This window comes from Rhopalosiphum maidis, chromosome 1, assembly GCF_003676215.2.
Source record: "Rhopalosiphum maidis isolate BTI-1 chromosome 1, ASM367621v3, whole genome shotgun sequence".
NCBI classification, from domain to species: domain Eukaryota; kingdom Metazoa; phylum Arthropoda; class Insecta; order Hemiptera; family Aphididae; genus Rhopalosiphum; species Rhopalosiphum maidis.
The window spans coordinates 31711638-31729124 of NC_040877.1; the positions used below are offsets into that span (position 1 = coordinate 31711638).

The 17487-nt window shown below is 26.4% G+C and overlaps 1 protein-coding gene across 1 annotated transcript; it reads left to right on the forward strand.

Moving 5' to 3' along the window:
- The first annotated feature begins 8732 nt into the window (after window positions 1–8732).
- On the forward strand, window positions 8733–14520 carry LOC113549944 (probable transaldolase). Its single transcript, XM_026951484.1, has 8 exons — window positions 8733–9018; window positions 10735–10858; window positions 11725–11832; window positions 11974–12105; window positions 12179–12304; window positions 13899–14035; window positions 14098–14208; window positions 14278–14520. The coding sequence occupies exons 1-8, from the start codon at window positions 8925–8927 to the stop codon at window positions 14445–14447; spliced, it is 1002 nt and encodes a 333-aa protein (XP_026807285.1). The 5' UTR covers window positions 8733–8924; the 3' UTR covers window positions 14448–14520.
- Window positions 14521–17487: the final 2967 nt, after the last annotated feature.

A 17487-nucleotide genomic window follows, 5' to 3' on the forward strand; every position in this document is an offset into this window, starting at 1 on the left:
TTAGTTATCACTCTAAAATTGCTTCTGTACAATTATATGAGTAAGCTGTATTACTGTAATTGGATTATAATAAGTTATGTACAAAGTGAAAATCAATTTTCAAAATAATTCTTTTGATTAAATTTAGGTAGGTACCTACATGATGTATTAATTAACATTAATTACTTTAATCAATATCCTGGGACGAAAAATGGTTTAATTGTTTTTGATTACTCCTTTTACTTTATCAAATTATGTTAGAGATAAGAGTAGATATATTAGCACACCGATTTTCTGGTAAAAATTAAACTTAAATTAGTCTACTGCAGTACAGCCTTTATGAATATAACCCATTTAAGTAACCAAAAAATCAAAACAAACCTATTTATTTTATAGTTAAATACTTCAATGGCCAATAGATTTATACTACTGTGATTAGACCAATCGATTAAATTATCTAATCAAAGTCGTAAATATATAATATTATATAATAACCGTGGATCGTGGATTCAATGCATTATCATCTCCTTTCTCAATGTCAGAATTCATTATCTGAACATTGTTCTCATGAGTTACAATTTTGTCAATAGTTGACAAAACCTAAACTTTATCTCCCATTGGTAATCGTACTTGTATTAGTTGTATTGTAATATAATAACTTTACAAATTCATTTATTGTAAGCAATTTAGGATTATTTATGTATTTATATAAGCTCCAGTAAGTTATATTTAGCTATCGCAAAAGTTAACAGACGTAAAGTTAAGTCATCGTTATATTTCATTCAATGAGACATCTTGTTAAATTTTATTTTAAGCCACTATATTATTTATTAAATCCAACAATAGCTTTTGTTTAATCGATAATATGCTCATTTATATTCTTTTTTTACTTATATTTATTCGATATTTATGTATGTTTAGCAGATCCAGTGCCGGCACTAGGTATAGCGAGGCCCTGGACAAGGTATTAGCCATTAGGTACCCCAGAGTACCCTATTCTAATATTATACATGTGTGATGTGTAGTATAGAATAATAAATTTATACTTATAATTTATTAATTTAAATTGTAATTATGTAAAATGTCAATAATGTGTCTCATGGTATTAAGATGATAATTAAAAATCGCGGGGCCCTGGACATGTGTCCCATTTGACCTCCGCTAGCGCCGGCACTGACCTGATCAAAAAAGTTATAAATAGACAATTCCAATATACATACGTGTTAGTCCCTACATAATTTTATTTATAACATAGTTGCAATCCAAAAATCCATTGTTAATAAGTGAAACCCGTTTTATAGACGAGATAAAATGTAAATATCATTGTATACATGTATTTTATAAAGTGTATTTCGATTGCGTACTCTACTTTTACATGTATCATATATGTGTAGATATTACATACTATTACAATTTCATATTGATACCAGTTTAAGTAGGCACTATATTTAAAAACCTAATAGAAATGGTTAGTAGTTATACTGCAAGTCGTACTTAATAGTAAAACAATAACAAATATCTATCTACTTTACAAATTTTAGATTTGAAAATTGCGATTTTTATTGGGAGGTTCCGGATGTAAAATTACGAAATATTCTGGTTCTGATATTAACGATTATTTGAGATTAAAATGTAGTTCACATACAAAAACTATAAACATCTATTACTAACTGCTGCTATTGACAACTATATATATAGAAATAGTGTTGAAATACATAATATTCGTTTCTGTCGCACCGTTAGTTACTACTAGAGTGTTATTATTACAGAGAATACGTCGAATAAAAAATTTTATTATATAATATATATTTATCCTTATACTGCGTTAACGTACATTAGGTATAATACATAATAATAGAAAATAATATTACATTCGACATCGAGATTAGATCGCCGCCTGCTGCGGCTGAAAAGGCGATCCTGTCGGTGTCAGTCAAATCACCTACAATTAATCACAGAAATATGGACAAAAATCTTAGAAAAACATAGAGATATGTAGTCCATGAAAATTACTGAAAAATGGAGCAAAATTCTCAAAAATCACGGATAAATGGACCAAAATTGTCAATAATCACGGATAAATGTACGAAATTCCATGGAAATGACAAATAATTGGCCAAAAATTCATGACAATCTCAGAAAAATAAACAAAATTCCACGAAAATGACAAAAAGTCGGCGAAAAATCCATGATAATCACAGAGAAATGTACAAAAATCCTCAAATATCAGCGGAAAATGGACAAAAATAAATTAAAATGAAGAAGAATTTGCCAAAAACCCATGATAATCATAAAGAAATGTGCAAATGTCACGATAATCACAGAAAATTGTCCAAGTATCCATTAAATTGAGAAATAATTAGCCAAAAATTCATAAATATCACATACGAATGTACATGAAAGTCCATGAAAATCACAGAGAAATTGACAAAAATCCTCAATAATTACCGATATATTGACAAAAATTCATTGAAACCCTGGAGAATTGATCGAAAACCCTAGATAGTCACAGAAAAAAGTCTGAAAAATCCATTGAAATCATAGAGAAATGTACAATAGACCATGGAAACGACGGATAGTCGGCCAAAAACCCATGATAATCATAGAGAAATGTACAAATGTCATGATCATCACAGAAAAATATCCAAGCATCCATTAAAATGAATGAGAATTGGCCAAAAATCCATGTTTATCACAAAAAAATGGACAATCAACCATGAATTACACAGACAAATGTACAAAAGTCCATGAAAATCACAGAGAAATTGACAAAAATTCTCATTAATTACCGATATATTGACAAAAATTCATTGAAACCCTGGAGAATTGATCGAAAACCCTAGATAGTCACAGAAAAAAGTCTGAAAAATCCATGATAATCACAGAGAAATGTACAAAAATCGTCAATAATAACGGATAAATGGACAAAAATCAATTAAAATGAAAGAGAATTTGCCAAAACCCATGAAAATCATAGAGAAATGTACAAATATTCATGTAAATCATAGAGAAATGTATAAATGTCCATGGATATAATAAATAATTGGCGAAAATTCATGAATATCACAGAAAAATGTCCAAACATTAATTAAAATGAAGGAGAATTGGCCATAAATCCATAAAAATCATGAAGAAATGTATAATAATTGTCAATAATCACGGATAAATGGACAAAAATCAATTAAAATGAAGGAGAATTTTCCAAAAACCCATGAAAATCATAGACGAATGTACAAAAATCCATGTAAACCACAGAGAAATTGACAAATATCCTCTATAATTACCGATATATGGACAAAAATTCGTTGAAACTATGGAGAATTATTCAAAAACCCAGTTAGTCACAAGAAGTCTCAAAATCCATTGAAATGAATGATAACTGGCCAAAAATTTACGATAATCATAGAGAAATGGATAAAAATCCATTAAAATGACGGATAATCTCGCCCAAAAATTCATGTACATCACAGAAAAATCTACAAAAGTCCATGGAAATGACGGCTTAATGGAAAAAATTCCTCAATTATCACGAATAAATAGACAATAATCAATTAAAATGAAGGAGAATTGGCCAAAAATCCATGAAAAGCATGTAGAAATGTCCGAAAGTCCATGATAATCATAGAGAAATGTACATGAAGTTTATGGAGAATTGGCAAAATTTCCATGAAAGTCATGTAGAAATGGACAGAAATTCTCAATAACCCTAGATAAAAGGCCTTAAATTCATCAAAATCACAGAAAAATGGACAAAAATCATTGATATTTTTGGTTAAACGCACGAAAATTCTTGAAAATTATTTTAATGCATTCATATTATGTGTGCAATACTCCACTGAATTTATTGTATTTTTATAAGGTTTATTCAATAATTAGGAATATACACGCATTTAATTCAATACTATAGTTGGAAATGGGCGAATGCCGTGCTTCGACAAAACTAAAATTTATATCCAATCATTACCTTTTTATAATTTATAATTACTATAATTCGATACTTAATCGTTTATATTACCTATATAAAATTATGTTTTACTTATATTGGTGTACAAGATGCATTATTTACTCGAGAAAATTCAGTTACTTATCTGGCTATCCAAATTAATAATTTTAATCGATCGACGTTCATGCATTTTTTGCATACGATGTGGATTAGGCCTACTGGTTACTGAAACCGCAATAAAAAAAGCGCGCTTTGTGTAATACACTTATACCTCACAAGTCATAAGCAACACAACGATGTAATTGTATGTCGTTTAACAATAAAGGGGGTGAGGAAAATTACAAAACACTAGTCACTAGTTGTTATCTTATATTATCTTCTATTAAGTATTTATTAAATACCAATTAATCATATATTTTCCCGATTACACTATCTTACAGTTGACTGGATAATATTATAATGAAGTTTACATTAGTTATATTATTATTTATAATTTAATTTCATTTTTTACTTAACACTCGTAAAATTTAATTTAATTTGTCAATATTTACGAAAAATGAATCTGAACGTTGACGATCTGTCATCAGCTTGTATTGGCGTGCGTGTTGCAAAGTATATTATATAGACTATTGTATATTTTAATATTTCATGATAATATATCGATATTGTTATCAAAGTAATTTATTTTATTATAATTATTATTATTCAAAAATGTACTATTCATTTTAATGGTTATAATAACTTAAATCTAAACCATAACCATTGCATGTTATATTGTTATTGTTATCAATTTATTTACTTTTAAGTTCCTACGAGTAATGTTTATGAAAACAAAACAAAACAATTAACATTGTTAAAAAAAAAAAGCTAAAAGAATTATAATTTCGTATATAATACAACAACATTTAATTTCCTTGAAATTTGACTTTAATTATACATATCAAACCACTTAAAAGGACGTAGTATCCGCGTGTTGTCTCCGTCTTACACACGTGCGACATAGCAAATTTTCGTTCACTATTTTCGATATTATGCTGTTAGTTTTGATATTTAGTGAACTGACCTATTATACAATTTAAAGGTAAGATAATTATCCAGGACCCCACGTAGCCTTTTACCAATGCTGGTCATTAACGAATTAAAAGTTAAAATTAAGTTAATTAACTCGTTACTTTTTTTTTTTAAATTAACTTTTTACCTAATAAGTTACTTTTTTTAAGATTAACGTGTTAATTTCAAGTTAATTTTATTCAAAAGTATCTAAATTAAGTTAATTTTTTTCTGAAGAACAATGCAAGAATAATTCAAAATTTTAGGATTTATTTTAGAAAATCAGATTTTTCGATAGCTAGTTGGTACTTTGATGTATCATTTTAAATTCCTCTGGTAATTTTCTTGAACGTAAAGAAAAATGATCTAATAAACAATATAATATGTCTCGATTTTTTTATTTTTGCAAATTAGAAAATTTTAACTTAAAACTAAGTTAAGTTACATTTTTTTTAAAGTTAATTTTTAACTTAACAAGTTAAAAAAAATCGTTAATTTACCCAGCCTTTTGAAACTGTAAATTTTAAAATAGTCATAACTTACTTAAAAATAATAATATCAATAAAAGGCTACGTGGGTCCCTGGATAATTATCTTACCTATTGTATAATAGGTCAGTTCACTCTAATATCAAAACTAACAGCACAATATTGAAAATGGTGAACGAAAATTTGCTATGTCGCACGTGTGTAAGACGGAGACAACACATGCGGATTCTACGTCCTCTTAAGAAGTTGATGTTGCGTCTTCTTTAGAAATAATTCTTATTTATTAAATTGGATGTTAATATGTTATAATGCTACATTAATTAATATTAGATATGCCAATGCATTTATTTTATATTTCAATATTTGTTGCAATTTCTATGAACTACTATTGCTATTTAGGTTATTTATATTGCAAATATTTATTGTTTATAATATAGTTGTTACTGTATAACTCTAAATATAAAAATACTTTTCACATAAAATTATTCACCTACCAATTTGATATTATTAATAATTCATATACTCGTAATACCTATTACGGTACAAACTATATAAAACTTACAAGGCTCAACCTAGTGGTATAACTTAAAAATTTATGAGGAGGAGCAAAATATTCAACGGTTACCCTCGTCCCTCATTTAAGCTTTTTATAGGGAGTTCTGAAGGGTTGAGAGCTTAATAGTTTATTAAAAATGATTAAAATAAAATCATTGTATTACTTTAGGCCTCCTAAGCGAACGCCCTGGGTGTGCCTGTACCCTTTGATCCTTTTTAATTTCACCACCGACTAAACCATCCAAATTTATATTCTTTAGTACCCAGCCATCGACGCTAAAAATAAAATCTTGTATCTTATTTACAAAACGCCCAAAATGTATTAAAATGCAACTAATCATACTACTATACTAAATTATTAGTAGATTATCCAAAATCTTATCGGTGAAAAATAGTATTCTGATTTCTATACAATTCAATAATACCACCGTGAATAATACCATTGATTATAAAAACTACAAATTATTTAATATTTAATACGATAGTGCCGATAGTGATATCATTCGATCATTGTATCAAACATGTGGCTCGCGTGCTCGTATAGCCGACGAACACTCACTGCTTTTAGTGTAATTCATAATTTTACTCGAAAATAGAAAAATTTATTAAAAATTAGGAGATTAATGAAATTAAAATGCTGAAATGTCAATATTTTCAAAAAAAAAATTAACTTTATAAAATGGTTATCTTCAATTTTTTTGAAAATAATTAAATAAAAAAATATATTTTTTTAACTTTTTTCCAAAACATTAAAACATGAAATATTTTTAGTTTTTGTCCCTGTGAATCTTATTAAAAAACCAGAATTATAATAACTCAATTATTTCAGGAGATATCACAATGGGTAAATTCTAACGGGATATAATTAAATACAATTTTGTATTTGACTTAATTTTTCTGAAAATTTTGCATACTCTTATTACCTTTTCTAAAATCAAACCAGTAATATATAAATGACATAGTTTAACACCTGCACATAATAATCTATACACATTATTATCAATCACAAATTAAAATAAATCGCTTATATTTTGAGATATTGATTATAGTTAGTGTACAACTAGGTATATATATTAGACCTCTAGTAACCTATGGTCTGTGCAGATAATTATTATTTAATTAACCCATAGTAATATTATAGTCATAGTGTAGGTATTAGTGGTGAACTGTTTATAATATTCTAATAAATAAATAATAGTATTTGCTTACTTGCTAATTAAACATATTATAAATCTACATATATACATATTAGTATATATGTATATAAATAATTTAATAGTTTAATATTATTATTTATTACTTATTAGGTTAAAAAAATATGTAAATAGTTGTTGAATCTTGAATGCAAGACACAAGGTGGATATATATATATCCAAGACACTTATAATATCATAGTTCACAATGAAATTATGCTATTGATAAAGCACAATACTTTGTTGTAATAAAAAAACTCATTTGTTTTTAAAAACAATTTGTAATTTTATTGTATTTATCTTTGTCCCAAAAGAAATATAATGATACAGAATAACAGAATACATTTGTTAGAATATAATAATATGGTTAGCTTTGTATGAGTAAATTAAATACCTATGCACTATATTGATATACCTAATAATAATAGTAATTTGTTTTGGATTTCAAGATATAACTTGATTTATTGGCTTTGTTCATTTAAATAATGTGTAATTGTAAATTATTTAAATTCGATAAGTTGACCTGTAGAGCCTAGGAGAATAATGAATAATAAATTAATAAGTAATCTGATATGTCTGTTTAACACTACGTCTTATTTGTTATTTGAATATAAACCTATTACAATATACTATAGAAATCGGAAGTATACATGTCATGTTAATGAATTTATATACCTAATAATTTTAATGTTATTACTTTTAGTCTTATTATTTTAAACAATTGATGCATTTAATTATTCTTAACTAATCAAGATTAGTTAAACATGACAGTGTAATGTATTCATTTAATGCGAGTTTAATAATCTTAACATCATTGTTATAATATGCATCATGTCTTAATATTTTATTATTATTAATAACACCCAATGCTTCATTAAGATAAAGTATGAAAACGATCTTTTTCAAAGGAATAAATAGGTATACATAGAAGAGAATATAATATATGCTTGGATACGATATTCCCAGCTTTAGTTTAAATATTGTGTATTAAACAATTAAATGAACATGCTTAATTTAGTATTGAACAATAGTTCGTTTAATCATGTATTTTCCACAATAGTTATTGGTTAAATCAATATCTATCAACGATTAACATATTCGTGTTTTAATATTTTCAATAAAAAATAAGTTTAAATAAAATATAATAATTATTATTAAGTTGGGCGGGTTAATGACAATATGATATTTAAATATTTTGTTACCGGGACACTGATGATTATTGATAAAAACCGTTTTTGTTTTTTTAACTGCCTGGTATTTTTAGTTTGCCCGGCGGGCAAGTAGACGATAAGCAGTCGAGTCGTCAATAAACAATAAAATAACTGAAATAACAATTAACAATTAAAAATTAAACGAACTCGTTTCACCTTCGCCGTCAATACAAGCGCCAATCACCTTGTTGCTCACGATCTACATATGGCCAACCTGTCGGCTCTCTGTCGGCACTTGGCCGGTCGATTGGCAGTAGTGCTGCGGTAGAGTTCAAGCGGAGGTTATGTTCTTTACGTTCCCCTAATCACACTATCAGATCGACTGTTTGATTCCTATAGGTAGTTCCTTCATCCTTGAGCCACTCCACCACACACACCAGTCCGCTAGTCCAATTCAAAACTTACTGTTACTAGTGTTACTGGTTAGTCAATGATAAACCGTCGTTCACGTTTGATCGGATTTTGAATTGTCTCCAATTTAACGTCATTACTCGTACTTTATTAAAATGACTGAACCGTCGCCCAAGAAATCAAAAATGTCATCATTGGCTCAGCTCAAGAACTTTACCGTTGTCGTGGCTGACACGGGAGATTTTGAAAGTACGTATCTAAGTACCTCATTAGCTCATTAGTAAAATACAATAGAATATCTACAATTATTAACAATAGTTTTATGCCTAATCTGTCATTATTATAAATAACCTTCAACTCTCTTATTATTATTATTATTAAGGTACGTAATGTACTTTGTAAAATTGGTAGATATTGATAGTTTAATATTTCTAACTATATATTTTAATTTAAAACCATTTGATTGCATGTTTTATCGGCTTGAAATACTACTATTTTGTATTTTGTTTAAAAAAGTCTTTATTGTTCATAAAATAACTTAATTATTTCATCTGCAGTATTCATCTAATTTCGTGTTGTGCCTTTCACTTTCAAGTTTCAAGATTCCTGGTTTTATTATGTACATAGTCTATCTATAACAACGCTCTAATAATAGTTTGTGCAATATTTAGAAAAAGTAAAAGTAAGCCTATGTAGGTGGGGGTGCTCCTGTATCTGTTGTAAAATACATTTTGTAATTCATAGTTGAGTGTATAAATCAAAATTTACTACTCACCATAGTAGTTGTAATTTAAAAAATCACTGGTATCTAGAATATTGTAGTCGTTTGCGATGTTTTACATTTTAAAATATCATTAAAATATAACCTATAGAAGTTATATTTCTTTATCTTATACTGAGATTAAATGCCCTTGAACTTTGTACTGCTTATTGAATATTATATGTTGTAGGTAAAACAAGATTGATAAACCTAATACAAATTGTTAGGTTTGAATATTGATAAATTGCTTAATTGATTAAATAAAAATAATATATTTTTTGAATATAAATTAGCACGCATAATTATATGACATAAATTAGGTAAATAAGCTGATATCCAAAATCTTCAATTATTAGAATTTTAAAAACAGGCACACACAAAAAAATGTTGTTTTATTTTTATTTGACAAGGGGAAGGGGTTAAGGTTGTACACTTTCATACTTATATAATAAGAAGTTTACCTATATAATTTTAATTGTAGGTTTATGTTTATTTATTTCTCATTAACAACTTAAATATTTTTGAATATTCGTAATAAACATTATATTTATCATATTTTATAATTATATAATTTCTAAAAATTAAAAAAACAAAGTGAAGAATGTTAATTTTTTGAATGTTAGTTAAAATCTTGGTTAAAACACTTGATTATGTTTTTATTTTGTAAAAAATACTTTAAATAATTAAAGTTTCTAATTGTTGATATGAATCTTTACCAGCAAAATCATTCAAATACAATATGCCCATTTTTATAATATACCTTCTACATTTTTAAAATAAATTGACCACATAAACACCTAAACCAATCAGATTGAGATTTTAAATGTTTGTTTTGTGAAATGGGAAACTCGTAATTATTATTTGAAATCCATGGTTGTTCTAACAATTTATATTTTTTAGTATCATTGATCCGCGATCGCAATGTTATTTAAATAATGTCAATGTCTTGTCTGTGATTATCAAAAACTTATTCTAATGAAGAAACTAACATTTCATTGTCTTTATAATTTATAAATTTAATTATATAACTACCTTGTACGTACCTGAAAAAAATATTATAGGTTCTTGTATTTAATATTTAATTTTACAAATGTCAAAATAATATAAATAATATTATATATCTATTAATTAGGTATTTTCTATAATAAATAAAATTGTTGAAAGATATTTATTAATTTTAAATAATTTATTCAAACTTTTTGCAGCCATGAAAAAGTATAAACCTACTGATGCTACTACAAACCCAAGTCTTATTCTAGCTGCAGCCAAAATGCCTCAGTACAAAGATTTGATATCAAAAGCTCTGAAATTAGCAATTGCTAATGGAAAGTTAGTATAAACTCTACATTAATCAGTATTTTTTTTTATAAATATTAAAAAAAAAAATTTAAACTTACTAACATTTTTATTGGTTAAAAACTTGAAAACAAAAAGTTAAGCAACTTAAAGTGTAATAATGTGAAATACCTTATATGCAAACAACTATAAGTTAAATTAAAAACAAACAATACAGTTAAAATGTTAGGGGAATTGGAAGTGGTGATTTTCTGTTTTTGATTAACAGGTAACTTTATAATTTAGATTAATTAGAACTTTGTAATTATAATTGATCTAGTATTAAAAACTCTGAAAATCAATTTAAATTTATTGTAAAGTATACTCAAGTTCAACTTTTTGATTTTAACTCATTCGCAAATTAAAAGAATACAATTTTTGGATTTATATTTAAAAAATACTTAAGTATAACTTTTTAAAAATGAAAAATGTAGAAAAGTCGATAGTAAGTAAGCTTAACAACTAATTCAAATATTTAAAAAAATTCTTATATTATGTTTGTGTTAAATTATGATAAAAAAAATCACCACTTTCTATCCATTTATTAAGTGTTTATAAAATTCTTTAGTTGATTTTAGTGCGTTTTTAAAAGTACATTTGTATATCTTTTGTTTAGTGTTGTTATTTCTGATTTATATTTATTGATGTAAAAGATACAATTAATTTTTGTTTAAAGATATTATCTCATATTAAGAGTTATTAAATAAGTAATAATATATATATATTTATATATTATAACATTATCATTTATGCGATTACAAATTTAGTATGTTTAGTATTCATAATATTTGATAAGTTAATGTATTTATGATTCTTGTAAATAGTAAATTGTATTTTAAAATATATTGTACTGATTATAGGACTATTGAAGAACAAACAGAAGAAGCTATGGATAATCTTGTCGTATTGTTTGGTACTGAAATCTTATCTCTAATCCCAGGACGAGTATCCACTGAAGTTGATGCTAGGTATGTTTTAAAGTACTATATGACTTTAATAACGACCTATCTTCAAGTTGTTGTATAAATTAATGTATACAAAGGGTTTGTCCCATACATTTTTTATAAATATATAATAATTTAAATTATAACTATTATTGTTTATTTAAGATTGTCTTTTGACAAAGAAGCAAGTATTGCTAAAGCTATCAAATACATTAAAATGTATGAAAAGGCTGGAATTGCCAAAGAACGCGTATTAATTAAATTAGCTTCTACGTGGGAAGGTATTCAAGCAGCTAAGTCAGTATTAAACTATTTCACAAATTTATCAATGTAAATGTATGTATAAATATTTATTTCAAATGTGTTTCAGAGTTTTGGAACAAGAACATGGAATACATTGCAATTTAACTTTATTGTTTTCTCTTTATCAAGCCATTGCTTGTGCTGAATCTGATGTCACTTTAATATCTCCTTTTGTTGGCCGTATTTTGGATTGGTAAATTTTATTAATTAATTTAAAAATGGAATAGTTTTTTTTTATTTTCCTACTCACTGCAATATTATTCTAGTTTACTTAATACAATGACAAATTACAATCAATGATAACTATGTTCCTGGGATTTTATTCGGGGTATAATAATATATTCATTTGTATTAGTTTTTTTACCATTTCAAATTGTTTTGGCTATTTTCCATCTATAAATATTTATGAATATTTTTTTTTTTTTATTTATTAATCCGCGGCAACAAAGGCCAGTGGATGGTTTTTATTCATTTGTAGGGGGAGGAACGGTAGGTTGAAACACGTTAGTTTGTATGTGTGGCAAGGATTTGTCACTAAAATCCTGGGTGGTCACCCATCCTGGAGCTAGTAACACCGGCCGATACGTACACTCAGACTGTTTCCGCAGTTGAGTGTACGATCGCACCACACCAAGCCACGAATATATTTTTTTTATTAATCAAACCACAGTTGTTTATTAAGTTGTCAATGTTGACATTTTTGTCTCCTATTACTTAACTTAACCCAACATTGGTATCACTATGTGACGTTCCGCCATTGGTATTGAGTGAGCACTCACCTTATTTTTTCATAATTATTATACAAACATAGAATATTGAAATTTGAATCTAACATTAAATTCTTCATATTTTAGTTGATTACAAAAAAATGTTCTTGTGATTTTTCTTAATTATAAAAAAAAATTAAAAACTACAATATTTTAAGACTTTTTACATAAACCTAATATAGTCTATTCCAAATAAGATCAGCCTTGCACGGCGACCAATTTTCGTCTGTAAGCGGTCAGGCTCCTCCACCTAGTAGTTGTTCGACTGCAGCTCTACCAGCGGCGAAAGCCACGCCCATGCGCACAACTTAGCCGCCGAAGGCTGATCTCATTTGGAATGGACTATAGGTATTTCAAAAATATTTTTATTTTTTTTTTTGTTTTTATTATATTATACATAATATAATAATATTATCATTAGTATTCATTTTTCATTATTCAAAAATAATTATTTTGTCAATATTACTGAGTGAGCGCAACACGCATATTATGGATAATACTACTATGCTAACATTGCATGTCAATATCTAATCAAAAAATATTTATAAAATTATTATATTTACAAAAGTATATTTAGATAAAAGTCAATTGAAGGTGTAAATAGTATTAGATGAATCAAGTAAATAAATGAGTGGCTCTCGATATACTAAAAAGGTGGTGTCGCTCACCACAATACCAATGACAGGTCAATATAAATGGTTATTACATTTTGTTTTTCTTTCAGCAATATTGAGTGCAGTGTGAATGTAGGTACTTGTTATACCTAGGTGCTTGCTTACTTCTAAATTTAAAAATAAACTATGAAATATGTTGTTGGGTTTTATTTGTATGAAAAAATATTTTTTTTTAATGTGGGTAACATTAATTCCAATCTAAATCATGAATACAATGTGTAAGAGTAAGATTCATTGTTTATCTTTTACTTTGTATTCAAAAACTTCTAAACTTATTGCTTCTCACGTAATTATAAATAATTTTGAGAAATATTGAAATAATTATTTAATATATGTGTATTATTAGGCATGTTGCAAACACTGACAAGAAAAGTTTTGAGCCTTTAAAAGATCCAGGTGTACAATCAGTTACTAATATTTACAATTATTTCAAAAAATTCAACTATAAAACCGTTGTGATGGGTGCATCATTCCGTAACATTGGTAATATTGATACTTTATTTTGGTTAAATTGATTTATATTAATTGTACATTGTTTGAATTAGGTGAAATCAAAGCATTGGCTGGATGTGATTTGTTAACAATTAGTCCAAAGCTGCTTGAAGAATTAGAATTATCTAATGAGCCACTCACAGAGTATTTAACAGTGAAGAATGGTAAATATTCATTTAAATATTGAATTTTACTTAAGTTGGTCAGTTGTGAAATAATATATTTGATTTTAGGTAAAGCTTCAGATTTAAATAAAATTGAAATTGATGAAGCTAAATTCCGTTGGGAGATGAATGAAGATAAAATGGCCAATGATAAGTTGTCCGAAGGAATAAGGAATTTTGCAGCTGATTCCCGTAAACTTGAGAAAATTCTTACAGAGATGTTGAATAAAATCAATTAAATACACTATCAGTGTCTTATTTTTACGTTATTGGGATCAAAATGTTATTAAATGTGATGATTTATACTTTTAATTCAGTTATTATTATTACTTTTAAAATTATATGTAGTGTTGAAAACAATTTAATTTAAAAAAAAATGTATAAAATGTTTTTTATTCTGTTACACCATTTAATTTGTATTCGTGATAATTGTTAATGACCTATTTTTGGTTCAGAAATTATAGTATAATATTATATTTAAAACATTTTTATTAAAATATTTTGTATCGATTATTTACCATTAACTTAAACAACCCTTTTTTTCTTCTTATGTATTTAATGAGGTTGTAGTCTATAGTATGATATATCATTATGAGATCAAAGATGATTACAGTATATACCAATATACTATGTTAAACAATCATGACCAATATCAAACATTTTATAATAAAGCTATTAGCCAAGGGTAGATCTAGTGCGGGGCTTAGTACATAAATTTGTCTGTACTGACTTAATTTTTATTCGATAAGAAATTATATTATTATTTTTTTTTTTTTGTGTCTGATAAATGTTAAGAATAATAATTACATCACCTTTACCAAATGCATGAAAAATGTAGTGGATATGGTGATAATGGAATAACATCTAAAAATTGTGTGTCCACTACAATATTTTATTACATTTGATGGGTATGTAAATTATTTATTATAAGTGATTAACTAAATATATTTATATCTATAAGTTGAAATGTTTAATGTATTAAAATTAATTTAAAATTTATACTCAGGCATAATACTTGACTAAATATTAACATGGGGTCCCCATTTAAAAGAAAATCAACTAACGATAGACTTGGTCTTGGTCTTTTTTCCTTAACTCTAAAATACCACTTTAACACAAACTACTTATATGTAAGTCAATCTTAAGATCAGTTCGATCTTATGGAATTGCAATCTGGGATTCTGCCAAACTATCAAACATCATGCCAATTCAAGCATTTTAATAAATCGCGTTGAAGCTAATAACAGATTCTCTTTTCTTATATAACAACTTACAACTAAGTACAATTACTAAGTCAACCAAAACAATGCAAAAACATTTCTACCAAAATTTAAGCACATAGCAACATTAGCATACTTATATCTAGAGTGCAGGATTTGTATGTATTTGCATATTTATTCTGGTTGATTGTATGATATGCTAAGTGAGCACAACATTTGTTTTATGACATAACGGTTTAAGAAATGATATTTTTTAGTGCATATTTCGACATTTTTCCATTTTAAGGGCTTATTTTATAATTTTAATTGCCTATTTCATCTTTTAGTGCATATTTCGATATGTGTTTTTTAGACATTTTTAAAATATACACTATTGTCTATTATAATAGAAGAAAAAAGTATAATATTTTTATAGTTTCGATTAATATCAAAATTAATTAATTGGTATAAACGGTTTTCCTAAATATGACCTTAGATCAATAAAAATAAAATATGTATACCAAGATGATGAAAGTGACGATGAGTATCTATAGTATGGTTCCTTAATTATTTTTAAATATATTATATTAATCAAATGTTTAAAACATAAATTGTATATGAATATCAGTGGTGTAGTTACTGCAGGGGCAACAGAGACAGTTGCCTCGAGACGCAAAATAACAAATAAAATAATATTAGTTTTGTGCAGAGCTAGCATTATACAATTTTGACAGGAGGGGTTGAGATCATGTATTAGCCGACTAAAATTTAATTTATGCCAACTCATAATTTTTTAAAACAAACTATATAAAGTATACAATTTCTTGGTTTTTCTGTCTTAAGGTGAAGAAAAATAGTTTGATCAAATAATTCAAATTTAATAAATATTAAAAATCATTAAAAAAAAAAATACATAACACAAAATATAGAACAAAAACATTTCGAACCATTTTATGCATAGTTAAAAATATGTTTGTTACTTGTATTTCATACAGCTGTAAAGATACAAGGCTGTCGGAACTATTTTAAGATCTAAAATATAAGTCGTGTACAAATCTATATCAATCAGTGTTTGTCAATAACTCAAGAAAATTAAGTAAATAATAAGAATTTTTTTAATTTAGCAGACAGCAGTACATCACATTTAACAAAGAATATAACCTGTTTATCTGAAGTATAAATATTGTATTTCACAATTATTTATTATGTGTTATAAACAAATTTAACATTTTGTGTACAAAAACGTTTACACACTGCCATGTTAGTACCTATGTTACATGTGTAGAAATTACTTATTAATTAATTAATGTATTATAAATTAAAAATGTATAAGCAAATAAATTTAAAAAACATTCACAGTTAAATAGTCATAAATAATTAAGTAAAACATGATAATCATACATTTTAACTCATTAAAAAAAAAAAAAAATAAATAAATGTATACCTATTTAACATACTTCCAACATAATGTATACAATTTACGGCGTTCTTTTAAAGTTGCTCCGGTATCAAGCAGTGAACAGTGCCAAAATTATTTCTTTGTTATATAAAATGATTAGTAATTAAATAATAAATTTTAGTAATGTCTATTAATTGATTGAAATAAATTATTATTGTTATTATCATTATTATATAGAATGAACAAGATATTAGTTATAATTTATAGGTATAGTCTGTGAAGTAGCCATGGGTGGTTTTTTTACGACATGTACATAATATAGTATTCTGTACATCATTACGAATTTTATTTTTGCTTAATCAATAAAACGATAGATTATAATAGACTATAGTAGATTACAATCTACCGTGATTAATGAGAATGGGTGAAATGAATTATTATTATAATTTTTTTACCTGACCCCCACCTCCCTGGTTACGTTCCTCGGTATAATGCTACATTTTAATACCAACAATAAACCCGGGCACTCAGTAGTGGGTGGTAGGTATCATACTATAACAATATATTATATCTATGCTGTTATGCAAGGCTGGGCATTAATGAGTTAAGAAATTGAAGTTACATAACGAATCGTTTTTTTCTTAAAGTAACTTCCAACATAAAGGGTTTAATTTTTTCACT

Bases quoted from the DNA above. Each gene is read 5' to 3' on its own strand.
- LOC113549944 (XM_026951484.1), top strand. From the start codon at position 8,925: ATGACTGAACCGTCGCCCAAGAAATCAAAAATGTCATCATTGGCTCAG. The intron at 10,859-11,724 runs GTTAGTATAAAC...TACTGATTATAG, and splicing joins TTAGCAATTGCTAATGGAAA to GACTATTGAAGAACAAACAG. The intron at 14,209-14,277 runs GTAAATATTCAT...ATTTGATTTTAG, and splicing joins GTATTTAACAGTGAAGAATG to GTAAAGCTTCAGATTTAAAT.